Raw genomic sequence first — 27,745 nt, forward strand, 5'->3', positions numbered from 1 at the left:
GAGGGGGGCAATAGAGTTTCCCTGGTGTTGGCCAGAGTGGCCACCAGGGCAAGCTGGGGAGGGCTAGCCTCCCACTAGTTCGAATTAAGGGGCTACACACCCCTTAATTCGAACTAGTAAGTTCGAACTAGGCTTAATCCTCGTAAAATGAGGTTTTCCTAGTTTGAACTAAGCGCTCCGCTAGTTCGATTTAAATTCGAACTAGCGGAGCGCTAGTGTAGCGCCTATGAAAGTTAGTTCGAACTTACGTCCGTTAGTTCTAACTAACATTGTAGTGTAGACATACCCCCAGTTCCCCGCAAGCTGTTCTCATCGCTCAGCCATCACCACCACTGCCCTGCCTCTGTCCTGCTCCTCATCCCCGCCCCCACTCCTATCCCGTGTTCTCCTCCATCACCTCCCCCTTCCCTTCTCCTGCCCCTCCCCATTTCCACCGGCCTGCCCTGCCCATCCCCGTCCTCTCCCTCCCCCCCGTCTGTCTCCCTCTTATGTGAGGGCTTTGCTGGAAACGCCCCCCCAAGCCAGGGAGATCTCCCCTCCGGGAACAATTCAGCCCCCGCATGTCGCTCCCTCCACTCCACAGTATTTCCTCCATTCCCCGCAGTTGAAAATTGAGCTCCCCCATCCCCTCAGGTGACAGTCGGGCTCCCCCATACGCAGCTGCCTAGGTAGGCGCCTCCCCAGCCAGAGCCTGCCCCTGGCGCCACGTCCCCTCCCCGACTGCCTGTCCCAGGCGAACCTGAACCTGCGTCCCCCTTTCCCCCAGGTCACAGCTCCCTCCCTGACCCTGCACCCCCCGACACCCCTCCCCCAGGCCAGACTCCTCTCTGGCACCCGCACCCCCTCCCCCAAACCCTCTGCTCCCCCTTCACCCAGGTCACAGCTCCCTCCCTGACCCTGCACCCCCCGACACCCCTCCCCCAGGCCAGACTCCTCTCTGGCACCTGCACCCCCTCCCCCAAACCCTCTGCTCCCCCTTCACCCAGGTCACAGCTCCCTCCCAGACCTGCACCCCTCTAGAGCCCCTCCCCCGGGCCAGACACCTCTCCTGCGCCCATACCCCCTCCTGGACCCTGCACCCCTATCCACCGCCCCAGATCATACCCCCCCTCCCTGCATGCAGGCTCCTCCCCTAAGCTCCCTTCTGCACCCAACCGCCCCGTCCCAGACCCCAAAGCCCTCGGTAGAAATGTGGCCCTTGATCAGTTGCCAAAATGGCCCCCCCATTGCAAATTATTGACCAAGCCTGATCCAAATGTTTTTTGAAACATTGTTTAATGAGAATGTAAATACAATTCAATACAATTGGGAGGGTTGGGGGGAGGGGGACGCAGCTGCTGGCTCCTCAGCTCTTGCTGCTCTCACTGGGTGTCTTCCTGCTGCAAGGGAAGCAGAATCCGTCAGATTCATCTCTGGGGACTCAGGGGAACTGGCCCCCCCAGCATTTCCACCCTCCTCCCCCTGCTCTCTGGTCACCCCCCGTCAGGCCCGCAGGGTGAGCTCCTGACCCCCCCCGCCCCCAGAGCTCCTGACACCTCGGCCCCCTCCCGCCTCCTAGGACAGTTTCTGTGTTCAGAGCCTCCCCCACCCCCAGGGACGCTCGCAGGGGCAGGAGGGATTCTGCCAGCAGGGACGTGGGGTGGGGGCAGCCTGAGGAAAGGGGCGGGGGACTCCCTGAGGGGATGGGAAGGAGACCCTGGCCCTGCCCCACTCTCCTGATCTGCTCCGGCTACTCACCATGTATTCCAGGAGCTGATGGGCCTGCCCATGCAGGGCGTGGGCCAGGACCAGCCCGGCCTGGCTGGGGCGCCGCAGGGGGGAGCGGGCAGCGAGCAGAGCCTTGTCCAAAAAGCTGTTCTCCTGCTCTGCTGTGAAGAGCTGCCCAAAGACCTGGAATCAAGAGCACAGGAGGTTTCAGCTGACGGCCCAGAGCCCGGCCCCAACTCCTGGGGCTAAAACAGCTTCCTCCTCCCCCAAACTCCCTTCCAGACCCTGCACCCAGACGCTCTCCTCACCCGGCACCCCAACCCCTGCCCCAGGTCACAGCTTCCTCCTGCCCCCAAGACCCTCCTACCCCCACGAGGGCCCCAGCCAGCCCCACCCCCGAGCCCTGCCCTGCCCTGGCAGCGCGTCCTTACCTCTCCCACCCGCACGCTGTTGCTGTGAGCCAGGACCCATCTTTCTTTGTAGTAGTGTCTGCACCACAGGTCCTCTGCCTGGTGGATGTTGAGGCCTGCAAGAGACACAACAGGGTCATTCTGCTGGCAGGTCTGAGCCCTTCCCCTCCCACGGGTCCCTGCAGGCATCCCTGGGCAAATGGAGGGGCACAGGGGGCAGAAGGGGAGCACAGAGGGACGCATCCCCCCTTGGGCCAGTCTGGGGGAAAAGGGCTGGGTCCCCTCCCCCCGCCGCCGGCACCCTCAGGGTGTCCCTGGGGCCCAGGTCCCGGCTGGGTTCCTTACCCCTGTGGTGCAGGAGGAGTTGATACAGGCTGTGCACCCCCTCCCGGGCCAGCCGGCTGACGTCTTCGGATGGGTCCGAAATAAAAAGGCCCAGCTGGGCCACGTGGTGACCCATCCTCGGCCAGTCGGCGGAGTTCTGAGGGGAGAGAAGAGGGGGGGTCCCTCAGCATCCTGGGGCTGCACGTCCCATGCAAACGGCCGCCGAGGCGGGTCTGAGCTCGGGGGACGGACAGAGACACCTCCCGGGGCGGGGCGGGGCCGGCCTTGCGAGGAGACAACCCTGAGCAATGGCCCCGACTGAAGGGTCACTCCGGGGGTGGAACAAGGGGATCCACTGACGGCCACTCCCCAGTCCCCAGGCCCAGTCCCTCAAGAGCCCCCCTGAAGGGCCCAGGGTCGCCCCTCCCCGGGGAAAGGAGAACGCGGCCCATTCCCGGCCCATTCCCGGCCCTGCCTCTGCCTCCCGGGGACGCTCCCAGCCCCGCGCCCTGCAGCCCCAGACCCCCCGGCTCCGAGGTCACTTACGTCAAACCCCGGGAGGGTGGTGGCGACTCCCAGCAGGGCCGTGGTGCTGCCAAGGGCCCTGGCTCGCTCCTGGGGCAGGCGGGACTCCAGCCACGGGCTCAGGTGCTGGGGGGGAAAGAGGCAGGTCAGGACCCGTAGGGAGGTGCCGGTTCTGGGCAGAGCCTGGGGCTCCTCTCGGACTGTGCCCCCCCCCAGCCACTGACACTGCTCCTCTCTCGGCCCCCCGAGGAAGCAGGGACAATGGCCCCGTCCCCCCCACGGGGCTCACCTCCATTATGAGCTGCAGCCGGGCGGTGTCTGGGGACTCGGCGAGGAGGCTCGCCAGTAGGGCCTGGAGGTCGTAGGGAAGGGCCCGGATGAACTGCTGCAAGACAAGGGGGAGCCCTGGGTCAGAGGGGGGTTGGGGAATCCAGGCCACCCGCTGGCTCCGGGGTGCAGCCTAGAGCAGGGTCTGAGCCGCCTCGCAGAGCAGGGAGGAGCCCAGGCTGGGCGTGGAAGGGACGGGCCCCCCGGGAGAGCAACGGGAACCCTGGAGGGAAGGATCCAAACCTGCAGCTTCTTCCCTCCCTCTGCCCCCCCCCCCCCCCCAGAGCTCCAGCCCAGCCCGGGAGCAGGGCCCGGAGGGACGTACCTGCGTGTGGATGGGCTCCTGCTGCCAGTCCCCAGACACTGTCTGTCCCACGGCCGCCGTCAGCAGGGGGCTCAGGAGCTGGGCCCGCAGGGGAGGCTGCAAGGTGCTGGCAGGAGAGAGGGGCAGAGACTGTTAATTCAGCAGCAGGAGACAGAGACTTTCCCACTCCCTGGCCAGGGGATCTGCTCTGGGGGGAGTCGGCGGGGGGGGGGGTCGGTACCTGAGGCTGCAGGCGGCGTTGAGGCAGTCGGCCAAGACCAGCGGGGGGGCGAGTCCTCCATGATCTCCTGGGAGACCCAAGGAGACAAAGGGGCGTGTGAGGCTGGGCCCCCAAGAGACGCTCACGCGGCCAGCGCCCCCACCCAGCAGGATCCAACCCCACTGCCTCCCGCTGCCCTGTAGCCCCCCTGCCCGACACAGGGCCCCTCCCAGCACCCCCCTCCCAAACCGGGACCAGCTCAATCCTTGTCCCCAGGCCGTCTCCTGCCCCTCCCTGCCCTGGTGACCAGCCTCTGAACCTCCTCATCCCTGCTCCCCAGGCGCATCCCCAGCAGCCCGCTCGGCTCCCTTCCAGCCCCCCATGGCCCGGGGAGACCCCTCCCTGTCCCGAATCCCCCTTCCTGTCCCGCACCCCACACCTGCCCCATTTCTGTGTCCCTCCCTCCTCCAGCATCCCCACCCGCCCTCCCCATGTCCACCTCCCCCTCCCCCTCCAGCACTCCTGGCTCCACCCATCCCGTTTCCAGCACCCCCACCCGCCGCCATGGCCCAGGCAGACCCCTGTCCAGCCCTCGCATCCCCTCCCCTCCTCCCAGCCACCGCGACTCGCTTACAACGATCCTGGCCACCATGGTGTCCTTGCAGCAGCGCGGCGCCAGGGTGTCCTCGCCCCTTTGGAGGGCGGCGAGGCAGGCGAGGGGGATGGCCAAGAGGAACCGCTGCAGGGCGGCTGGGCTCTGCACCCCAGAGAGAGTCTGTGAGCCTGGGGCCTGCCTGCCCCCCACGGACAGCTGCAGGGCTCAGGTCTCCCAGGAGTGGAGGTGGGAGCTGCCGGTTGTCCAAGCACCCACACTCCCCCCCCAACTGCTGCCTCAGGCTTGTGGGGGCCCAGCTGGTGCATGACAAGAGCCCCCAGCTTGGGGGGCCCAGGTCATGCAGGAGAAGGGGCCCCAGGGGGATCCCCAGGGACAAGCCCCTTCCGGAGGGGGGGGACGTGCTGGGAAGGGGCCGGACAATCTCGGGTCCCCCCCGTGTGGAGAAGGTTCCTACCGTGTCCCGGGTGTGGAGCTGCTCTTCGATGTCGTAGATGGCCCCTTCCTCCACCCGGGAGTCCACCCGCTCCTGGCAGAGCTCCGCCGAGGCGCAGGGGGGCTCTGTGCGGGAGGGAAGGGACCAGGGTGACTCCAGCGGCCAGCAGGGGTCACGCGCCCCCATGTCAGGGACCCAGGGCAGGTTGGGCCCCACACGCCCCTCACAGGGACCCATCCCCCTTCCACCCTCACATCTGCCAACGCCCTCAGCAGAGCCCCCACCAGGAACAAGAGAGCCAAGCAGCCCCCCCCCCATCCATTGCCCTGGCTGCGGGGCAGACACTGGGGCTGCCCCCCCCCCCCGGGTACTGGGTGAGCCCCTGGGCCCAGCGTGTTCACGGCCCCTCACCTGGGTCTGAGCGGCTGCAGGAGGTGGCCCGGCTGCAGCTGGAGGCCCAGGCGCTGCTGCTGACGGACCTGGACCCACAGCTGCAGGGGCTGGTGCGGGGAGCGACGGGCTGGGGGCTCCCGGAGACTGGCAGGTCCCCGGGGGCCGGGCAGGGCGATGCCCCCTGGTGGTAATGGGGGCTGGGCTCCCGGGGCAGGTGTTTCTCTCCACAGAGGAGGCCCCGGAGCCACCCTACCCGGCTCCCCCGCTGGGCTGGGTCCCGCCTGCCCAGCTGCCTCTGGAGCCAGGTCCGGGGGGGCCTGGCCGGTGGGCGAGTCGCCCCGAGCTGGTGGGATTCAGCTTCCCCGCCCGCGGGGACGGAGGAGCTGCTCCCCACCGGCCCTGGGGCCATCTTCAGGGCTTTCTTGAACCAGAGCCTGATGCGTTTGGCCATGCTGCAAATGAGGGGAGCAAAGGGGAGCTTGGGGCGCAGCCTGCGGAGCGAAATCCAGGGGTTCCAGCTCCCCAGAGCGACTGCCCCCAGCCCCCAAATGGCCCCTTGCTTATCGGCTCGGTCTTGCACAGCCACTGCAAGGACCTGAGGGTATGTCTACACTCGTGGAATGAGGAGTAACGGTAGTTTGAACTAGGAAGCCTAGTTCGAACTACCTAGTTCGAGGCCCGTGTCGCCGCGCTGCACGGGGTTCGAACCAGCGGGGTTTTAAAAATGGCGGCTCCCCGCTTATGCAAATGAAGCCCGGGAAATTCAAATCCCGGGCTTCATTTGCAAGTGCGGTATGCCTACATTACCCCGCTAGTTCGAACTAGTGGGGTAGTGTAGACGTACCCTGAGTCTCCTGCCCATCAACAGCCCCTGCTCAGCCAATCAGGGGAGAGTCTAAGGTGTGGGGGGTGGAGCATTCTCCCCAAAGACACCGGCATAGACCTGTTCCAGCCCAGGTCCCCACAATGGGGGCTGCATCCCCCGCCCCATGGCTCCTGCAAACCACCCCCCGTCCTTCAGCTAGTCTGTTGGGTCACAAGCTGGGGGAGGCAGCAGGGGAAGGTCACAGGAGAGGCAAGAACAGAGCAGAAACGTGGGGGGATGGAGGAAAAGGGAAACCAACCAGGAGAAAGCCCCAGTGGCGCTAAGGACGCAGCCCAGGTGAGGAATCACCTTCTGGCCCTTGACCGAGGGCTGGGCCTGCCTGGAACCCAGCCGGCCCCGGGCGGGATCCAACCCCTGGGGGCTCTTACCTTCGTCACAAAGGTGTCGGGATGTGGAACTCACAGAACGCGAAGGAACCGTGAGGAGGAGACGCACCAGAGCTAAAGCAACCGGGGGTCTCCAAAGTCCCCTGGGCCCGCCCCCCGCTTTTATCAGCCTGAGACGTGGGTCCCTCTGTGAGGTCATCACCTCCCCACCTGCCCTTTGCCTTATATGCTGAGGGCTGCCCAAAGCCCCTGTGAGGTCACTGCCCCCCCACCTCACCCTGCCAGGCAAATGTCCTGCCTCTGGCCACCCCCCTGGGAAGTTTGAGCCATTCCTAGGGGTCCCTCCCCTCCCTCACTGGGCACCCTGCAGCCAGCAGCTCCAGTAGCCCCATAGGCTGCTCCCTGCCCTACACTGCAGGCTTCTTGCACGAGAACTGTTTCACGCCGGAGTTCTTGCGCAAAAGGTCTCGTGCAAGAGCGCCTCCACCCTGCCATGGGCTTTTGCACCAGAGCGTCCATGGCAGTGTGAACGCTCTCTTGCGCAAGAAAGCTCTGCTGGCCATTTTAGCCAGAAAAGTGTCTTGCTGAAGAAGCCCCTGGTGCCCGTCCACGCTGCCTTCTTGCACAACAGCTCTCGCACAAAGGGGGCTTAGTCATCGTGGGGAGAGGAATAACTCCTGTGCAAGAAGGCCTGCTCTCTGATGCTTTACTGCAAATTTACTTGCGCAAGAACACACATGCAGTGTAGACGCGCCACAAGCTGCTGCTCAGGAACACTTGTTCTTGTGCAAAATGCCTGCCGTGCAGACGTGGCCTTGGTGTCACCCAGCACTGGACTTCCTGGCCCAGGAGCAAGAGTTAGAGCCTCCCACCCGCCCCGCTGCCTCTCACGGGCTCCTGTCCGGCCCCGGCCCTGGATTTTGCCCTAGCGCATCCCAGCGAGGCCTCTGGCCTGCACTAGACCCATCGACACGCGCAGAATCCACCACTGCCCTGGGGCGCTTCTGTCTATGGGGACTCGAACTCACAGCTGAGCATGGAGCCTGATTTCTCCCAGGACTTCACCCCCTGTCCTGCTCGTGGCTCCGTTGTCCCCCTTCCCCACAACTGCCCCCCCCCCAACCTCTAAATGCTCCTCACGTCAGTTCCCGCTTCCCCGCACCCATGGCCAGGCCCTGCAGGGCTCTGGGGGCTGGTTTGCTGCCCTCAGCCCTGCTCCCCAGTTTGCAGCCTCTCCCATCATGTGTGGGGTCTCCTGGTACCGGAGGGAGGACGGGGGCAGACCAGGAGGGTTAATTTGATGTTGCAGCGGCAGGAGAAGGGGGGGCGGGTGGCAGAGAAGAGCTGTCAGTACATTATCCCAATACACCATCCGAGGACAGGCGTCGCACTGGTTCCTGCAGCCGATGGAGAGTAACACACTCCTCCTGGGGGGAGGAGCAGCCAAGAGAGGGACCCACTCAGACCGGTCTGGCAGTGTGATGTAGTGGAACCAGCGCTGCCTAGGTGGGGTTCTACCTCCCCCCAGTCTGCTTCTGAGACCGAGATTCCCCCTCTGCCCCATAGGCTAACAACAAGGCACTTTACAAACATTCTCGGTGTCATCAGCATTGTATGAAGGGGGAAACTGAGGCATGGAGCGGCATCTGATTTATACAGCCCAACCCATTCCCCACCCCCTCAGTCTGCAGGAAAAGAAGCCAAGTGCTCTTGCTACTTGGCCCCACTATCCCTCCATTGCCCTGCTTCCACCTGATGTCAAACACACTCAGCTTGCACTACTTCTTCTTTCCTGTGCTGAAGCCAAGCAGATCAGGATAGGGAGGAGACATGAGGGAGCCCCCAAGCACTTGCTCTCTCTCTCTCTCTCACACACACACAAACACACACAGGTATATATTACTTTAGAAAATGCCAGGCGTGAGCTAGAGAAGAATCCCCATTAACTGTTAGCACTATAGGGCATATGATACATACATTGATCATTTACAGTCCATCCAGCAGAGGGCAACAATACACCCCGCACACATGTAGCTCCCCCTCCTTTTCCAAATGCCCCAAGTCTTAAACTACTGCGGGGCTACATCTACACTGGCATAATCTTGCGGAAAAACTCTTTAGCGCAAGAGTTCTTGCATTAAAGTAGTTGTACAAGAGAGCGTCTACACTGGCCTGTGCTTTTGTGGAAGAGATGTGCTTTTGCCCAAAAGCATCCATGCCAGTGTAGACGCTCTCTTGCGCAAGAAAGCTCTGACGGCTCTTTTAACCATTGGGCTTTTTTGCGCAAGAAATTCATGTTGCCTGTCTACACTGGCCTCTTGCACAAGAACAGTTGTGCAAAAGGGCTTATTCCTGAGCGGGACCATCATAGTTCTTGCACAAGAAGCCCTGATTTCATACAGTAGAACATCAGGGTACTTGTGCAAGAACACACGGCCAGTGTAGACAGGCAGCATGTTTTTGCACAACTGTTCTTGCTCAAGAGGCCAGTGTAAACAGGCAACATGCATTTGTTGTGCAAGAAAGCCCTATGGTTAAAATGGCCATCAGAGCTTGTGCACATATGCAAATGAAGCACGGGATATTTAAATACTGGCTTCATTTCCAATTCTGCATGTCTACATTTGCATTTGTCTCCTGAAAGAGGAAGCAAGTGTAGACACACCCCACGGTAACTGCTGCTCCTGGAAGGGCTGGCATGTCCCTGCCACCCCAGAGAAAGTCACTGCTGGGGGGGTCTCCAGACACTGTCCTTGCTGCAGACACCGCTCCGGCAGCCCCCACTGATCAGTAACGGGGAACGGTGGCCAGTAGCGGCTGTGGGCTCAGTGCGTGTAGAGGAGGGGCATCGAATGGCATCATGCTAGTGGCTGTCCGGAGCGGTGCAGGGCCCGGGCCGAAGGAAGCCTCCCTAACCTCACTGCTGAAGCACCAGAAGCCATAGAACCATAGAATAATAGGACTGGAAGGGACCTCGAGAGGTCATCGAGTCCAGCCCCCCGCCCTCAAGGCAGGACCAAGCTCCGTCTACACCATCCCTGACAGATGTCTATCTAACCTGTTCTTAAATATCTCCAGAGAAGGAGATTCCACCACCTCCCTTGGCAATTTATTCCAATATTTGACCACCCTGACAGTTAAGAATTTTTTCCTAATGTCCAATCTAAACCTCCCCTGCTGCACTTTAAGCCCATTACTCCTTGTCCTGTCCTCAGAAACCAAGAGGAACAAATTTTCTCCTTCCTCCTTGTGACACCCTTTTAGATATTTGAAAACCGCTATCATGTCCCCCCTTAATCTTCTTTTTTCCAAACTAAACAAGCCCAGTTCATGAAGCCTGGCTTCATAGGTCATGTTCTCTAGACCTTTAATCATTCTTGTCGCTCTTCTCTGTACCCTTTCCAATTTCTCCACATCTTTCTTGAAATGTGGTGCCCAGAACTGGACACAGTACTCCAGCTGAGGCCTAACTAGTGCAGAGTAGAGCGGCAGAATGACTTCACGAGTTTTGCTTACAACACACCTGTTGATACAACCTAGAATCATATTTGTTTTTTTTGCAACAGCATCACACTGTTGACTCATATTCAACTTGTGGTCCACTATGACCCCTAGATCCCTTTCCGCCATGCTCCTTCCTAGACAGTCGCTTCCCATCTTGTATGTATGGAACTGATTGTTCCTTCCTAAGTGGAGCACTTTGCATTTCTCTTTATTAAACCTCATCCTGTTTACCTCTGACCATTTCTCTAACTTGCTAAGGTCATTTTGAATTATGTCCCTATCCTCCAAAGAAGTCGCAACCCCACCCAGTTTGGTATCATCTGCAAACTTAATAAGCGTACTCTCTATCCCAATATCTACATCATTGATGAAGATATTGAACAGTATGGGTCCCAAAACAGACCCTTGCGGAACTCTACTTGTTATCCCTTTCCAGCAGGATTTAGAACCGTTAACAACAACTCTCTGACTACGGTTATCCAGCCAATTATGCACCCACCTTATCGTGGCCCTATCTAAGTTATATTTGCCTAGTTTATCAATAAGAATATCATGCGAGACCGTATCAAATGCCTTACTAAAGTCTAGGTATATGACATCCACCGCTTCTCCCTTATCCACAAGGCTCGTTATCTTATCAAAGAAAGCTATCAGATTAGTTTGGCATGACTTGTTCTTCACAAACCCATGCTGGCTATTCCCTATCACTTTATTACCTTCCAAGTGTTTGCATATGATTTCCTTAATTACCTGCTCCATTATCTTCCCTGGGACAGACGTTAAACTGACCGGTCTGTAGTTTCCTGGGTTGTTCTTATTCCCCTTTTTATAGATGGGCACAATATTTGCCCTTTTCCAGTCCTCTGGAATCTCCCCTGTCTGCCATGATTTTTCAAAGATCATAGCTAAAGGCTCAGATACCTCCTCTATCAGCTCCTTGAGTATCCTGGGATGCATTTCATCAGGACCTGGTGACTTGCTGACATCTAACTTTCCTACGTGATTTTTAACTTGTTCTTTGTGTATCCTATCTTCTAAACTTACCCTCTCTCTGCTTGTATTCACTACGTTAGGCACACCTCCAGACTTCTCGGTGAAGACCGAAACAAAGAAGTCATTGAGCATCTCCACCATTTCCAAGTTTCCTGTTACTGCTTCTTCCTCCTCACTAAGCAGTGGGCCTACCCTGTCCTTGGTCTTCCTCTTGCTTTTAATGTATTTATAAAAGGTCTTCTTGTTTCCCTTTATGCCTGTAGCTAGTTTGATCTCATTTTGTGCCTTTGCCTTTCTAATCTTGCCCCTGCATTCCCGTGTTGCTTGCCTATATTCATCCTTTGTTATTTGTCCTAGTTTCCATTTTTTATATGACTCCTTTTTTATTTTGAGATCATGCAAGATCTCCTTGTTAAGCCAAGCTGGTCTTTTGCTGTATTTTCTATCTTTCCTACACCGCGGAATTGTTTGCTTTTGGGCCCTTAACAACGTCCCTTTGAAATACTTCCAACTCTCCTCAGTTGTTTTTCCCTTCAGTCTTGCTTCCCATGGGAAGCCATCGCAGTTCAACAGCCCAGCCGGAGCCTGCTTTCTGAACCCCCGTCCCAGCCCTGAGACCAGCCTCTTGCTGCAGATACGAGTCTCCCTGCACCCAAACTCAGTGCCAGAGCCTGCAACTTGAAGAGCTTCCTGGACCCCATTGTCCCACCCTGGGCTAGGACCAGAGCCCCTCCTACACTCCAAGCACAGGGCCTTCTCCCCAAACCCTACCCCAGCCTGGGGCAAGTGACTGAGGCTGGGGGAAGAAGAGGGCTGCAGGGAGCATGGTGAGGCCTCAGAGAAGGGGCTGGTTCTGTCCAGTCCAAACCCTGCAAAACCAGCTGGGGGTGCAAGTCCCCATGGGGGGCCCTGCCCCCGCCCTTCTCCCCAGGAGCTGGGGGTCTCGTTAACTCCGCTCCCCGGTGGCTCCAGCAGAGGGACGTGGGGAGGGAGGCGCCTGGCCCAGGGGGGTTGGGAGCTGGGAGCAGGACACTGATGGGGCCCTGTCTCCTCCCTTCCATCCCAGTTCAGCACAGCCCCCCCTAGGGAGCTTGGGGCCCAGCTGGCCCTGTCCCTCGAGTGCCTCATCGGACTAGTGAATCCAACAGCCCCACCTGCTCCCAGAGGGGATGCTCAAAGGCAGCACCACAGATCTCATCAGCTGGTCCAGCTGCCAGGTGTGAAGATTTTCTACCTGTTAACTGCATCCTGTATCATCAGTGCACACACAGCCCACCACTGCCTGTGCCCCCCTGTCCAAACCCCACCCCCATCTCCCGCATCCTAGAAACTCCCCCCCCCCGACACCTCCACAGACCAGCTAGTCTCCTGTCATCAGTCATCAACCTCCCCATGGACCAGACTAACTGCCAGTCTGTGCCCCACAGAGCCCCCCCATCACCCCGTCCCCCATTTCCTTAACTACCTGCCAGTCTGTCCCCACAGACAGAGCCCCCCTCTGCCAGCCTCTGCCCCACATCCCTGACTGCCAGTCTGTGCCCTAGAGAGCCCATCGTTCCAGCACCTGTCCCAGGTCCGTGACTTCCAGTCTGTGCCCCACACGTAGAGCCCCCTTTCCACCTCCTAACCCACATCCCTGACTAACTTTCAGTCTGTGCCCCACGGACGGACCCTCCCTCTGCCAGACCCGGGTGGAACAAGGTGTTCGGGGCTCATGGTCAATTTTTCTTCCCCCCGGCTTCTCTCCATGGCTGGTGAGGGGCTGCCCCTGCCCCCTCCCACATCGGGCCCAGCTCCCAGGGCCAGGCTGCGATGGGAGACGGGGTCACCGCTCCCTGCTGTGTCCTGTCCAGCCGCAGGCCGGGGGGGAGCCGCACCCGGCTGGAGTCCTCCCGCCCTGAGCCGGAGCTGAGCCGGGGGGTCAGATGCTCCCTGCAGTACCCAGCGCCCAGGAGAACGTGGACGGTAAGTGGGGTCGGGGCCACGGTTGTGGGAAGCTGCCGCACGGTTGTGGGAAGCTGCCCAGGGGCGTAGGAAGGCCGCAGGAGTTCTGGCATCTGGCCATGCTGGCGTCATGGCTTTGGCCCTGTGACTGTTAACAGGCCACGTCCCCTCGGCTGGTTCCTGGCAATCTGGGCTAACGCTGGGGTAACCCGTCTGCATCGCCCTGGGTTTACCTGTGGGGCTGGGAGTCCATTTCCCAGCCTGCCGGAGAGCTCTGTGTCAGCGCGAAACCTCGTCTCCCTCGCCCGTCCGCCCGCCGGTGCTGTCCAGTGAGAGTCACGACCCAGCCACCTCGTCTCGCTGATCCCCTGGGGCCGACTGGGCGCCCACACACTGCCGATATCTATCTAGTGATCTGTCTGTCCCTGTGCACCCTCTGCCTGTCTGTCTGCCTGTCTGTCTGTCCCCATGCACCTCATCTATCTACCCATCCCCATTACACCTCCTATCACAGAATACTAGAACCCTAGGGCTGGAAGAGACCTCAGGAGTCATCGAGTCCAGCCCCCTGCCCAACGCAGGACCAACCCCAACTAAATGAACCCAGCCAGGGCTTTGTCAAGCAGAGACTTAAAAACCTCTAGGGATGGAGGTTCCACCACCTGCCCCCCACCCTGTCTCCAAACACCCCCCCCCCTCTAACTACTCCCACAGGTGGAGCACACACGCAGGGACACAAACATAAACACCCCTGCAGAGACACGGAAAGATTCAGAGATGTTCACTTACACGGTCACGTGCACATACAAGGACATGCAAACACACACAGTGCACACACAGACATGCACACACACACAGTGCACACAGAGCACACACACACAGTACACACAGTGCACACACACACAGTGCACACACAGACATGCACACACACACAGTGCACACACAGTGCACACACAGACACGCACACACACACAGTGCACATACAGACATGCACACACACACAGTGCACACAGTGCACACACACACAGTGCACACACAGACATGCACACACACACAGTGCACACACAGACACGCACACACACACAGTGCACACAGTGCACACACACACAGTGCACACACAGACATGCACACACACACTGTGCACACACAGGCACGCACACTCACATGCAAGGACACACAAAAATACAAACACAGTGTACACATACATACAGGGACACACCAATATACACAAACACACACTCGGCCAGTGGCCAGTCAGGGGCCAGTGTGCTCTGCAAGCTGTGTGCATGGGCAGCCGCTCGGGTGAAATTCAGGTGCCACTCAGCTGATCAGCAGAGCCCCCAGAGGAGGCAGCCTGTGTTACTGGTGGTGCACATCCGCACATGCCTTGGTCCAGCCCCGCACTGGCCAAGGGAGGAGCAAACTGGAGTGCTGGGCTGAGCAGGCCCCGCCCCCACAGCAGTGCTGGGCATGCTCCAACTGCGGGCCAGGTACAAAAGCCAGGGAGACAGCTCAGTTGTGGCTGGCCTCGGGGCGGAGGGGCCAACTGCCTCTGCCGCTACAGTCCCCGGGCCGAGCTCGACCCCAGCGCCCGCTGTTGATCCCCTGTCGCTGCTGCCCCAGACGTCGGGCCTGCCAACGTCAGTGCCACCGCCAGCCCAGCGCCAGGCGGGATCTCCGTCGGCCAAAGGGCTGGGGTAGGAAGCAACCTGGGGCAGGAAAAGCCCTGGCGGGCTTGGCACGTTTCGGGGAGAACTCCCCGCTGAGCCAGTGGTAGGAACCGCCCACCACTGATAGGGCCCGGGGTCGGGGCCCGGTGGAGAGGGAGGGCCCGGGCCCCCTACCCGTCCTTCGGACAACTGAGGGATCATTGGAGAAAATGACAGACACGGGGTTTTCCGCCACCGCTCTCCCTTTCTTTTATTTCCCTGGGCTAACTGGCTTGTTCCTCTTTGGCTAAGGATGGAAGAGAGGAGCCAGCAGGGGTAGAATGAATTGTGTACCAGGTCCTGGAAACAAGAGCATCACCTCCAGATCACCCATCCACACCTGAACTGTTCAAAAGCCTGGATGAGCGAGACCAGCTTCTTAAATTCACCCTATAGTGGCTGCCTATAAAGACACCTAAACCCGGCTTCGTTTAGCCCAGCGAATGCCAAGCCAGGCACCGACGGGACGTTTCCTTCCCTGTGGTCGGACACGAGGGGTGCACAAGGATGTGAGAACCAGGAAGGCTGATCTGTGAATTCACCCCCAACCGTCCCAGTACAAGACAGACACCTGCGCCAACCAGCAGGGGTCACTGCTCCTCGGGTTTGGCTTGGACAAAGGTGCCCATCTGTTTGGTGTTCGCGTCTCGGAGCTGCGCCAGCTGCCTCTGGCCACGGCGGAGCAGATACTCGATGTGCATCACATCGGCCCGGGGGATGCTGGCGTTCTTCCGGAACTCGGCCTGGATGCGAGGCAGGAATCCCGGCTTCTCCCGGCCGGCGCGCAGGAACTGCCTGTACAGGCTCAGGACGTGCTTCTGCAGCTTGCTATGCCGAGCCATGGTGCGCCTGGGGGGCCCGCCCAGGCCACGGGGGCCCAGCGCCACGAGGCAGGGGCTGGAAGTGAACAGAGGCAGAGATGTTAGAGCAGCATCTCATTCCCAGACGCGCCTGTGCGAGCAGTTCCATGCACTTTTCACCCCCACCTGCTAGGGTTACCAGATGGTTTAAAAAAAATACCGAACAGCAGGGGCCGGGGGGGGGTGGGACTGGCTGGAAGAGAGGGGGTGGGGGGGAACCGGCCGCCGGGAAGCAGGGCTGGCTGGGAGGGGGCTGGAGGGAGCGGGGCTGGCCGGGGGTCAACCAGCCGTCGGGAAGCGGGTCTAGTCGGATTGAGGACCAAGAGGTGGGGGAACCGGCCGGCAGTGCTGCAGAGATGTACCAGAGCCTGGGTCGGATTCATCTTTGGTGGGCCCTGGCTCCTAGACCATAGACACACTCGTCCCCCCCGCCCTCCCGGAGGCCCTAGGGAAAATGGCACCCCGGCCCTGTGGACATGGTGCCCTCTCTGTTTCCCTTGGCCCCGTAGGCACTAAGCTCCACTCCTGCCGCCCAACTACTACAAGGCCCGACGGATTTCTCTGTGTCCCCCGACCCAAAAAAGGATCCCCCCAGCCCTGCGTTAGGGGATACGAGGGAGTCTGGCTGGGACGTAAGTGCAAATAACTCTGCTCTTAGCACCTCTGAACCAATGGGCTCTGCCCTGTGCCCCACCCAAGAACCCTAACATAAGAACGGCAGTACTGGGTAGCCTGTCTGCTGACAGTGGCCAGCACCAGGTGCCCCAAAGAGGGATGAGCAAAGACAATGTTCAACCGATTTGTCTCCTGCCATCCTTCTCCAGCCTTCCACAAACAGAGGCCAGGGACACCATTTCTATCTCCTGGCTAATAGACTTTTATGGACCTAACCTCCGTGAAATTATCTAGCTTCTCTTTAAACTCTATTATAGTCCTAGCCTTCACAGCCTCCTCTGGCAAGGAGTTCCACAGGTTGACTACACCCTGTGTGAAGAAGAACTTTCTTTTATTAGTTTTAAACCTGCTACCCATTAATTTCATTTGGTGTCCTCTAGTTCTTCTATCATGGGAACTAATAAATAACTTTTCTTTATTCACCCTCTCCACACCACTCATGATTTTATAGACCTCTATCATATCCCCCCTCAGTCTCCTCTTTTCTAAACTGAAAAGTCCCATCGCTTTAACCTCTCTTCATATGGGACCCGTTCCAAACCCCTAATCATGTTAGTTGCCCTTTTCTGAACCCTTTCCAAGGCCAAAATATCTTTTTTGAGGTGAGGAAACCACATCTGTACACAGTATTCAAGATGTTGGTGTCCCATAGTTTTATACAGGGGCACCCTGAGTTACCAAACCACATGGCACTGCCCATTAAAAACCCACCAGGACTTACCCAGCGTTTATATGCAGAGGTCCCGCACCAGCGGCAGTCTACACTGGACAGGAAACCATCCGCCCAGCACGCGCGGGAAATCACAGGAACCCAGCCTGGACGGTCCGATGCCCCAGCCCTGACAGAAGAAAATCAAGGTGTGCTTGAAGTGCCACGCCCACCATCCCTTGGTCCCCTGGGGCATTCGGCACATCCTGCTGGGTGAAAGGGCCGGTCACAGCTCCAGGGTCTGTCACACTTCAGGGCCTTTGCCAGCTCCTATTCACCGGGGTCAGGCAGATAATCGCCCCGAGCTTTCCCAGCACTTTTCAGCATCAGCTCTCAAAGGGGGGCAGCGTGACCCCCATGGGAGCAGGGGAATGTCAAAGAAGGAATGGGGCGGGGCAGGGGAGGCAGCCAATGGCTTCTCCTAATGCAGTGGTCCCCAACCATTTGAGGTTGCCGGGCGCCAAGGGGCGTGGCCGTTTGCCCGCAGGGTGCCCTGGGTCGGGGCCCCCCATTGCGCACCCGGGGGCGGGGACCCCCCCATAGCCACATTCCCGGGCGGGGCCCCCCCATAGCCACATTCCCAGGGCCGCCGCCCCCCCCACAAGCACCGCACGCCCAGGGCCGGGCCCCCCGCCAAGCACCGCGCACCCGGGGCCAGCGCACCCTGCAAGCGCCACGCGCCCGGGACCAACGCTCTCCCCCCAAGCACCGCGTGCCCGGGGCCGGCACACCCTGCAAGCGCCATGCGCCCGGGGCCTGTGCTGGCGCTGGCACTCTCCCCCCTGAAGCACCGCGCGCCCAGGGCCGGCGCTAGCGCTGGCACTCTCCCCCCCGAAGCACCGCGCCCCCGGGGCTGGCGCTCTCCAAGTGCTGCGCACCCAGGGCTGGCGCACCCTGCAAGTGCCGCGCGCCCGGGGCCTGCGCTCCCCCCATGCACCACGTGGCCATAACGCGGGCAGCCAATCTGCGGCGCCCCCGGGGCCAGCGCTCACTGTGCACCATGCGCCCGGGGCCAGCTCCGGCACCGCACATGCGCCACGTGCCCGGGGCCAGGCCAGCCCTGAGCACTTGGCGGGCACATACAAATGCGGGCACCGTGTTGGGGACCACTGTCCTAATGTTAGCAGTGGGGACACCAAGTTCGGAAGTGAATGGTTAACCAGTAAGCCGGTTATGGTTAACCAGTGGGGGCTGGAGCAGCCCTCCACCAGCCATAGGCACAGGGCACTCTGGCACACCATGGGTAGGGTTGCTCAGCAGTCACAGCAGTGTGCCACGGGGGTAGGTGTGGGGGGCTGCTCCAAGCCCATCTTTAACACGCAGGGGGACCACTCGCCCTACGTGTCCCATTTAATCGGTTAACTGGTTCAACGTATTGTTTAACTGGTTAGCTAATTAAATGAGATTTTACATCCCTGGCACCAAGGTGGCTAAAAGTAGGGTTGAACTGGGACTAGAAATTCCAGGATTTTGACTTTTTTTCCTGATCACACACAGTTCTGCAAATAAATTCACATTTTGTTTAGATTTTGACTTTTTTAAAATGTATTACGGTGGATTACGGAAGATAAACTTTAAAGAGACCAAACAAAGAGTCATTTCAGGAATGGAAAACTACATTTTAATGTTCTGAAATGGTGGAGTTTTCCCCTTCCAAACAAAAGGTCACTAAAATCAGCGTTTTCCAATGGAAAAACACCCCCTCTGAAAACTTCCTTCCAGCTCTAGTTAAAACGGCCGTATTTTGAAGTGTATAATCAACCTCTGGAACTCACTGCAAAAGGATATTAATGATGGTGAAGAAAAGGGGAGGGAATCATAGAATCATAGAGCTGGAAGAGACCTCAGAAGGTCATCAAATCCAGCCCCCTGCTCTAGGCAGGACCAATCCCAACTAAATCAACCCCGCCAGGGCTTTGTCAAGCTGTGTACAGCCTGTCTGATCCCTTCTGGGGAAGCATGGGGGGGAAGAAAGAATTAGACAGGGTTAGACAAACCCGTAGGTCTTGGTTGACTTCGTCCTGCTTCAGGGCAGGGCACTAAACTTGGGGACTGCTCTAGTCAGACCAACATTTCAATCAATCTTGTCAAGAAACAGGCAAAAAAAAACCCCAACCCAAAGCAGGGAGAAACACGTTCCTTGGTTTGTAAACACAGACACAGAGAACAGCTCCTTCCGCTGGGGGGGTGGGAATAAAGAAAATAATCCCTCGCCCCCTCCCCTTCCTATTTGGTCCTAAAGGATGAAGATTTGTGCAGGCTGCGGGGGCAGGACTGATACTCAGGGAACGGGAGCATGGGGGAGAAGGGGGCAGCTTGCTTACAATGCAGGGGGAACCCCGTGTCTCAGGGCTGGCCCAGCAGAGGCGGGATTTCTGCAGCGCAGGGGGACACGAGGTGAAACAAGCAGCGACTCGGCCGATTGGGGCTTGTTATTGTAGGGTCGCATTGAAGCAGACACTGGCACCAGCATCGCCTCCAAGAGCGAGGGGAGCGCGCGGCCTGGTAACCCCGGACGGACCCGGACCCCCCTGCGCTGCGGGGCCAGGAGTCACCGCCCCCCGCCCCTCACCTCCGCCTCCTGCCTGCTCGCAGCCCCCGGGCCCGCGGCAGCAGCTGTTCCAGCCGGCTCCGAATGTTGAAACACCAGCAACATTAGCCCTCGCTTCCCATTGGCTGGAGGGCCCCAGGGGCGGGCGCAGGGAAGGGGAAGCTCCGTCCTCCGAGGGCCACGTGGGCCAGCAGTGGAAGTTGCAAGTTGCTAGTCAGCTGGAGGAGAGAGGGGCCCGGCCCGGCCTGCGCACGTGGCTTTCACCGCAGCGCTCACCTGCCCTCACGCCCCACGCTCCTGCTTTTCCCTCCCTGCGTTGTTCGACCCAACCCTCACCCAGGCATCCACCCAGTTCACCCCGATTCTCACCCCTTTTTAAACTTGTTCCTAAGAAACCCCGATCGGTTCCTGGGAAATTCCCAACAACTCTTATCAGTGGTGCCTGTTACATACCAGCTGGGTTTTCCCTTTGATATTTACATACCCCCTGCCTCCTTCCCCCCCCTCCCATTTTTTCCTCCCCTATTCATTTTGGTTCTGGACATACAACACTCTAGTCATCTGAAGAAGTGGGCTATGCCCAGGAAAACTCATGATCCCATCTACATGGTTTGTTAATCTTTAAGATGACTATATATTGGCTGTGTCTAGACTGGCAAGTTTTTCCGCAAAAGCAGCTGGTTTTGCGGAAAAACTTGCCAGCTGTCTACACTGGCCGCTTGAATTTCTGTAAGAACACTGACTTCCTACTGTCTGAAATCAGTGCTTCTTGCGGAAATACTATGCTGCTCCCGTTCGGGCAAAAGTCCTTTTGCGCAAAGCTTTTGCACAAAAGGGCCAGTGTAGACAGCTCAGATTTGTTTTGCACAAAAAAAGCCCCAATCGCAAAAATGGCGATCAGGGCTTTCTTGCGGAAAAGTGCATCTAGATTGGCACGGACGCTTTTCCGCAAAACATGCTTTTGCAGAAAAGCATCCGTGCCAATCTAGACGCTCTTTTCCGCAAATGCTTTTAACGGAAAAGTTTTCCATTAAAAGCATTTGTGGAAAATCATTCCAGTCTAGACGTAGCCATTGTGTTTTAAGTTTTTCCTGTTACAGACTAACTCGGCTACCCCCCTGAAACTCGTGGGCTACGTCTACATTGGAGGCTTCTTGCACAAGAACTGTTGATGTGTAAAAGGGAAGTCAAATCCCCCGGAGCCATTGATTCCCCTATGAGGGGCACGTACAATATACATACATTGCTAATGCTTATGTAACCCCCAAGGAGATTGCTTGGATTCCCGGGGCTTTGTCTGCTGGCAGCTCAGGGAGAGGCACTCTGAGTTTGCCTTGGCTCCCCCTCCCTACCAGGGCCAGAGTCTGCCCGGCAACCCACAGGGAGTGAGATGCCCCTCCCAGGGGGAAGGAGAGACCATTGTTGAGGGGAGTCTGGAGCCAGCCAGGAAAAGGGGAGGACTGAGTGTGTGGGAGCTAGTAAGCCCCAGGCCTGCATGCAGGGTTCCCCCTGAGAGCTAGCCTCTAGGGACCTGAAGGCAGGATCCCTCAGCTGGGTTTATGTCTCCACTGTTGATTCCCAGTTGTGGAGTTTGCTGGGAGGCTTCCCCAGCCAGGCTGAGTAGGCTCCAGCTCCCTGGGTGAGAGAGTCACTGCATGGTCAGCTGGGCTCTAGCAGCAAGTTCAGGGCTGCTGCCTGCTGTGTGGGTCTGGAGGCTGGCCTGGGAGGCTATAGCTTTGAATTTTGGTGCAGTTGTGTGGTCTGCATCTTGAGCCCTGCACCCCTTCACGGCGAGGGGAAATTCTGGGACCGAAGCAGCCTGGTTCCTGCTTGAAGAGGACCCCTGTGAGAAGAGAGCAGCCCCTTTGCAGAGACTGAGTCATCTCTCAACCTGAGGCTCATTCATGGAGTGTGTGAGTGCACCAATTTTTAGTTAGTAAGTCAGGGAATTTGTTTGGGGATTTTATTACCTGCAGCCTATTAAACTGTGGAGGGATTTGCTGCCTTCTCCCATTTGTGAGTCCTTTGGGCTGTACTGGACCCAGTCAGCCCCACTGCTAAACCTCTGCAGAGAAGGATTGTGTGGTCAACAGTCATCAAGGGCCCCAACAAAGTACGCGTACCAACGGGACACTAACTTCACAGTTGCAGGGCACCGGTGACCCTAAAAATAATGTTTTACCCTGTTCTGTTATAATTGTCTCCTGTTTAATATAACTGTGTTTATTATAGTGTATGTGTTTGTGTTATTTTCTGGGAGTCTCCAACTATCTGGCGAATAAGTGGGGATTATCCTGGGCTAGAATTTTCCTCCCAAGCTGCCCTGGCAACCCTGCTAGGAAGGAGTGAGGGGGGTGGAGGCACCGCCAAGTACATCAATCAGAAAGAATAAAATTGAGTAGGTGGCGGGATCCAGAAGAACCCAGACCTATCCATCCGAACCTGAAAGGAGATTGGCTCTAAAAGAAGGTAACCAGGTGGAGAGGGGCGCTACACTTAGATATATTTGCTATTTGTATAGGAGTAAGACATGACAAAGGTCAAGGCCTGTCACAGGTAATAACTTATAATAAGGAGACGAGGGGAAGTGAAACCAGTCTTCTGTTAAGTGGAGATATGGATAGATTCCACATCCTTTAAACTTGTGACCGGCTCAAGCAGGAAAGGAAAAAGGGAAGTATGGCTTGCCCATTGTTCAGCAAGTAGGCACTGTATTTAACCTCATTTGGAAAATTAACCTGACCTATAGGAATGCTAAATGTCAAAGATGAAGTAACCTATCATGTTAAGGCACCTAAACCAGGAAAGATGTGAACCCTATAAAAACCCCTGCCTATGAGATGTTGGGGGTCGGCTCTGATTTGAACATTGAGTTCCTTAGCCGTACCGTGGTTGCAACCAATAAACTTGAGTTGGACCCAGCCTGAAAGTGTGACTCTCTTCTTGGGGTAAATCAGACTAGCCTCCAAGGGGACGAAACCTTGCAATTTATGCAACACTGTTTTGCAGAAGAGTTCTTGTGCAAAAGGTCTTCCAGAAGAGCGCGTCCACACTGCCATGTGCTTTTGCGGAAGAGATGTGCTTTTGCGCAAGAGCATCCATGGCAGTGTCGACACTCTCTTGCACAAGAAAGCTCTGATGGCCATTTTAGCCATAGGGGTTTTTTGCGCAAGAAATTCATGTTGCCTGTCTACACTGCCACCTTCTAGAAGAGCTCTTGCGCAAGAGGGCTTATTCCTCGTAGGGAGAGGAATAACTCTTCCAGAAGAAGCCCTGTTTTCTGATGCTGTACTGTAAATTTACTTGTGCAAGAACACGCATGCAGTGCAGACGCTCTGCAAGTTTTTGCGCAAGAACAGCTGTTCTTTTGCAAAAAGCTTGCAGTGTAGACATAGCCTTAGAGGGGCAACCCCAACAGTCATTACTAACAAGGAGTCCTGTGGCACCTTGAAGATTTATTTGGGCATCAGCTGTTGCGGAGGAAAAGCAGGTCCAAGTGTTTTTTACCCCTGGAAGCTGATGCCCAAATACACGTGTTAGTCTTTAAGGTGCCCCAGGGTGCCTCTGTTTAAACAAGTGGAAGATAAGGGCCTGTGTGCACCTCATAGGATGCCAGACTAGACTGAAGATCACAATGGCCCTCTCTGGCCTGGAAGTTAATGAATAGTTGCATCTGGCCAGGCTGCCTCTCTTTGGGTACGTCTACACTACAGCACTAATTCGAACTAACTTAGTTCATTCGAACTAAGCTAATTCGAACTAACGCATCTAGAACTAAAAACTAGTTCGAATTAGCGTTTTGCTAATTCGAACTAGCATGTCCACATTAAGTGGACCCTGAACCGGGGTTAAGGATGGCCGGAAGCAGTGCCGGCAGGGCATCAGAGGAGGACTTAGAGCGTGGAGATGCTGTCTCAGGCTAGCCGAGGGCTGCGCTTAAAGGGTCCCGACCCCCAGCCCGGACAGACAGTTCTCAGGGGTGCCCCGCTTGCAAAGCAGTCCTGGCTTGGAGTGCCCGGACTACCCACACTGGGCACATCACAGCACTCAGCCATCAGACCGGCTGCACTTGCTACAGGCTGCCATCTGGGGAGAGGGGACAATTGGGGGGCTGCAGGAGAGCTTCCACCCCAAAAGCCAGCCCAGTCCTCCCCATCGGGGGCTCGTACCCCATTCCTCCCTCACCTCCTTCCACTTACCCTTCCCTAGCCCCTCTTCTTGATGTACAAAATAAAGGACAATTGTGTTCAAAAATTGAATCTGTCTTTATTGAACAAAACTGGGGGAGACTGGGAAAAGGGGGTGGGAGAGGGGAAGAGAGAGGCTGGGAGAGGGGAGGGCAACTAAAATGATCAGGGGTTGGAAACAGGTCCCATATGAAGAGAGGCTAAAGAGACTGGGACTTTTCAGCTTAGAAAAGAGGAGACGGAGGGGGGGCAGGATAGAGGTCTCTAAAAGCAGAGTTGGGTGGAGAGGGTGCATACAGAAAAGTTCTTCATTAGTTCCCATAATAGAAGGACTAGAGGACACCAAAGGAAAGGAATGGGTAGCAGGCTTCAAACTAGTAACAGAAAGTTGTTCTTCACAAAGCAAAGAGTCAACCTATGGAACTCCTTGCTGCAGGAGGCTGTGAAGCCTAGAACTAGAACAGAGTTTAAAGGGAAGTGAGATCAAGTCATGGAGGTAGGGTCCATGGAGTGGTATTAGCCAGGGGGTAGACATGGTGTCCCTGGCCTCTGTTTGTGGAAGGCTGGAGATGGATGGCACGAGAAAAATGGCTTCGTCATTGTCTTCGGTCCATCCCCTCCAGGGTACCTAGTGTTGGCCGCTGTCGGCAGACAGGCTTCTGGGCTAGATGGACCTTTGGTCTGACCCAGTACGGCCATTCTTATGTTTTTATGTTCTAAGCTCAGGGCTCAGGGTCGTGGGTCTCACTCGACCACCTTGATTTTCATGTAAATCTGCTCCTGGGTGGCCAGGCTGGCAGCTCTCCTGCCCTAGACGGCCACATTCCTGTGCCTAGTGCGGAGGTTGTGGATGAGGTCCACGATGTCCGCACTAGCCTAGGCGGGTGCCCGCCTCTTGCAGTCCTGGGCAAGCTCCCGGGAGCTGCCAGCCTGGTCCCGGGAAGAGGGGGAGGGCTGGGGGACATCGGGTGGCTGGCTCGATCCGTACCAGGTACAGGGTCTGCTGGCTGGGTGCTGGCAGGCTTGCACCTGGCATGGGCACCGTAGCCAGCCCGTGCCCCTTTAAGGGGTCCGGGGCCGGGAGGGGGGCAATAGAGTTTCCCTGGTGTTGGCCAGAGTGGCCACCAGGGAAACCTGGGGAGGGCTAGCCTCCCACTAGTTCGAATTAAGGGGCTACACACCCCTTAATTCGAACTAGCTAGTTTGAACTAGTCTTAATCCTTGTAAAATGAGGTTTTCCTAGTTTGAACTAAGCGCTCCGCTAGTTCGAATTAAGTTCAAACTAGCGGAGCGCTAGTGTAGCGCCTATGAAAGTTAGTTCGAACTAACGTCCGTTAGTTCGAACTAACTTTGTAGTGTAGACATACCCTGGGTTATTTGCAGGTGTTGTACTCAGTCCAGCTGTGTCGGAGCGCCTGCTGCTGGAGGAGAATGCAAAAGTTCTGTTACCTGGTTTGTAAGTCTGGAGCCTCCTCTACTGCATGAGGTAAAAGCCACCTGGCTCTCCGCTAAAGTTGCAGAGCCGAGTCACTGTCTCTGGATGTGGTCTCCGTGTCATTGGCTGGGACAGTACACCCACCCAGTAGGCGTGTGGGTTACATGAGCGCTGTCCTTCGGCCTAGATCCATAAAGCTGCTTGCAGGTGGGTTTTATGTAGCTTTATGGATCTTGGCCAAAGGACGGGAGGCGTGATGGTGAAAGGTACAAAGTGAGGTGCTCAGTTCCCATGGAACGTCAATGGGAGGTAGGAAGGTAACCGCCACTGAAGTGCTCATTGGCGTTCTCACCACGACAAGGCCCTGCTGTAGGTGCAAGAGTCGCGTCTGCACGGTGTCCCCATCTCAGGGCGAACGAGGCAGCCAATTGTGTAGGTTTGCATCAGGCTTTCGCTGGTTTAGATGGAGCGGTCCATACAAGACTAGGGTTCGTCTGTTATGCCTCAGTATTGCCAGCGGCAGCCCTGGGGTTGGAGCAAGCATGAGCCTATCTTGGGGTAGCGCCTAGGAACGCCGGTTGTGGAGCAGGTGTGCGAGGCGCTGTACATTGTTTACTATGAGGTGTACTACCGTAGCACCAAGGAGCCTCAGTCATGGAACCAGACCCCATTGTGCCAGGTGCTGTACATTCCTAGTACTATTCGGTGTACTACAGTAGCACCTGGGAGACCAGTCAACCTGTATAGACAAAGAACAAGCCACAAGCAGTCAGAGCTCAGAAATGCCTGGGGCCGGAGGGCTCTCTTGAAATGTACCTGCTTACAGCAGGCTGGGTAAAGCAGGATGGTTCCTGGGTTAAAGCACCAACTTGGGACGAGTGAGAGTCCCTGCTCCACTCCATGCTCCCCGTATGGTGTTTGCGGGCATGTGCCTCAGTTTCCCCATCTGTACAAGGATGCTAACAGCACCGCCTCCCAGGCACATGAATGATGGTGCTCAACTACTCAGTGAAAGGGGCCAGACAGGTACCTTAAGGGAGAACCTGCCCCCTTCTTCATTTACATCACAGCAGCCCCACGTAAACGTCCTCAAACAAATCTAATACGTTGACCCAGGAGCATCACACTCCAGAAACGGCATAGTGGACTTTTAGCAGTGCCAGAGACTCAGCGAGCTTCTCCCGTTGCCATAGCGACTGCCTCTGGGGGAGGTGGACCAACTATGCCAACAGGACAAGACCCCAGGCCAGGACAGACCCCCAAGGAGCTCGGGGGCCGAGAACAGCCCTAGTGCTCGGTGCGGGTACCTGGGCTGGCGGCAGCGTCTCCCTCCTGGGCACCTGCAGCAGCAGGGAACGGTCACAGTAAAGGGAGGAGGGGCCAGGGCTGCGACACTGGCAAATGGCCCCGGTCCCATCCCTTAACTCCACCCCACCCTGCTCCCTTCCAGCCAGGCAGTGACCTCAGCGATAACAAAAGCCCCTAATCCCAGTCAGACCCCTCCCCTAATCCCAGCCCCGGCACCTAATCCCTAATCCCAGCCATCATCCCAGGCCCCAGATCCTACCTCTAATACCAACCAGCCCCCCAGACACCTCCCCTAATTCCAGCCCACACCCAGCCTACCACCCAAGTCTCTCACAGAACCCGGGGCTGTTCTGGGCTGAGCCGGCCCAGCCAGCTCCCCTAGACACAGTGATGGGGGGCAGGGAGTCCCTGCCCTGCAGGAGGGGTGTGACGGAGGCTGCTGCCCACACATGCCAGCTGCCCCAGAGCCCCCTCTGCTCAGCACAGCCCCATGTTCCCGCCCCAGTAGTGGGGTCCACCTGTCTTTGCCCAGCTGCTCTGGGTGGGGCAGGTCTGGGCCTCAGGGCCTCACCGGTCACACGCAGCGTCCTGGAGAGGCTCAGGTTGGAATTCAGCAGCTCCTTATTGTCACTCCTGTGCTGGTACCAGCAGGAGAAATTCCCAGCGTCCCCCGGGCCGGAGACGCGACGGGTGAGGTGGTAGGTGAATGGCCCGGGGGTGAACACTTGGCTGGCAGCCTCCCGCCCGTCCTTGCAGAAGATAAAGCGGGTCACAGGGGACGCTCCAGGGACCAGACACCTCATGGTAACAATGGCCCCAGGGACACGTTCAGAGAGAGCAGGGGAGCCGGCAGGCACCCTGAGGGGAGAAGTGGGAGTGAGAGCCCAGCCGGGGAGCCACAGAGAGACCAGAGTCAGTCTAGTATCGCGTGTACAGCTGGGGGAGAGCTAAGTTCCCCGCAAGCTGTTCTCATCGCTCAGCCATCACCACCACTGCCCTGCCTCTGTCCTGCTCCTCATCCCCGCCCCCACTCCTATCCCCTGTTCTCCTCCATCTCCTCCCCCTTCCCTTCTCCTGCCCCTCCCCATTTCTACCTGCCCTGCCCTGCCCATCCCCGTCCTCTCCCTACCCCCCCATCTGTCTCCCTCTTATGTGAGGGCTTTGCTGGAAATGCCCCCCGAAGCCAGGGAGATCTCCCCTCCGGGAACAATTCAGCCCCCCCCCATCTCGCTCCCTCCACTCCACATTATTTCCTCCATTCCCCACAGTTGAAAATTGAGCTCCCCCATTCACCAGGTGGCAGTTGGGCTCCCCCATACACCCCAGGTGGCAATTGGCCATTTTCCCCTACTGACAGACCCGTCACTGACTCTGCTCACCAGCCACCTCCCCCCACACC

General features: G+C 57.7%; 1 protein-coding gene and 1 long non-coding RNA gene across 4 annotated transcripts; both read right to left on the minus strand.

The window, feature by feature from the left end:
* Nucleotides 1-1,256: 1,256 nt before the first annotated feature.
* LOC142823331 (uncharacterized) lies at nucleotides 1,257-12,215 on the minus strand. The gene is made up of 11 exons (XM_089770390.1): nucleotides 12,123-12,215; nucleotides 5,278-5,576; nucleotides 4,888-4,991; nucleotides 3,839-3,905; nucleotides 3,619-3,724; nucleotides 3,256-3,351; nucleotides 2,988-3,092; nucleotides 2,463-2,598; nucleotides 2,139-2,233; nucleotides 1,738-1,890; nucleotides 1,257-1,379 (listed from the first exon to the last, which is right to left on the minus strand). Exons 1-11 carry the CDS (start codon nucleotides 12,213-12,215, stop codon nucleotides 1,362-1,364), a joined length of 1,272 nt encoding a protein of 423 aa, XP_089626516.1. The 3' UTR covers nucleotides 1,257-1,361.
* A 2,591-nt stretch (nucleotides 12,216-14,806) lies between these two features.
* Nucleotides 14,807-27,347, minus strand: LOC142823396 (uncharacterized). 3 transcript variants are annotated; one of them, XR_016347194.1, is made up of 4 exons: nucleotides 26,918-27,347; nucleotides 25,053-25,777; nucleotides 16,878-16,995; nucleotides 14,807-15,518 (listed from the first exon to the last, which is right to left on the minus strand). It is a non-coding gene; the product is annotated as an uncharacterized LOC142823396 (long non-coding RNA). The 3 variants fall into 3 exon arrangements; XR_016347193.1 differs by lacking the exons at nucleotides 25,053-25,777; nucleotides 26,918-27,347 and adding an exon at nucleotides 19,438-19,561; XR_016347195.1 differs by lacking the exons at nucleotides 25,053-25,777; nucleotides 26,918-27,347 and adding an exon at nucleotides 19,438-19,508 and having other exon boundaries at nucleotides 16,878-17,071.
* Nucleotides 27,348-27,745: the final 398 nt, after the last annotated feature.

The sequence above is a fragment of the Pelodiscus sinensis genome, chromosome 18 (assembly GCF_052426305.1).
Source record: "Pelodiscus sinensis isolate ZL-2025 chromosome 18, ASM5242630v1, whole genome shotgun sequence".
In the NCBI taxonomy this organism is placed as follows: Eukaryota; Metazoa; Chordata; order Testudines; family Trionychidae; genus Pelodiscus; species Pelodiscus sinensis.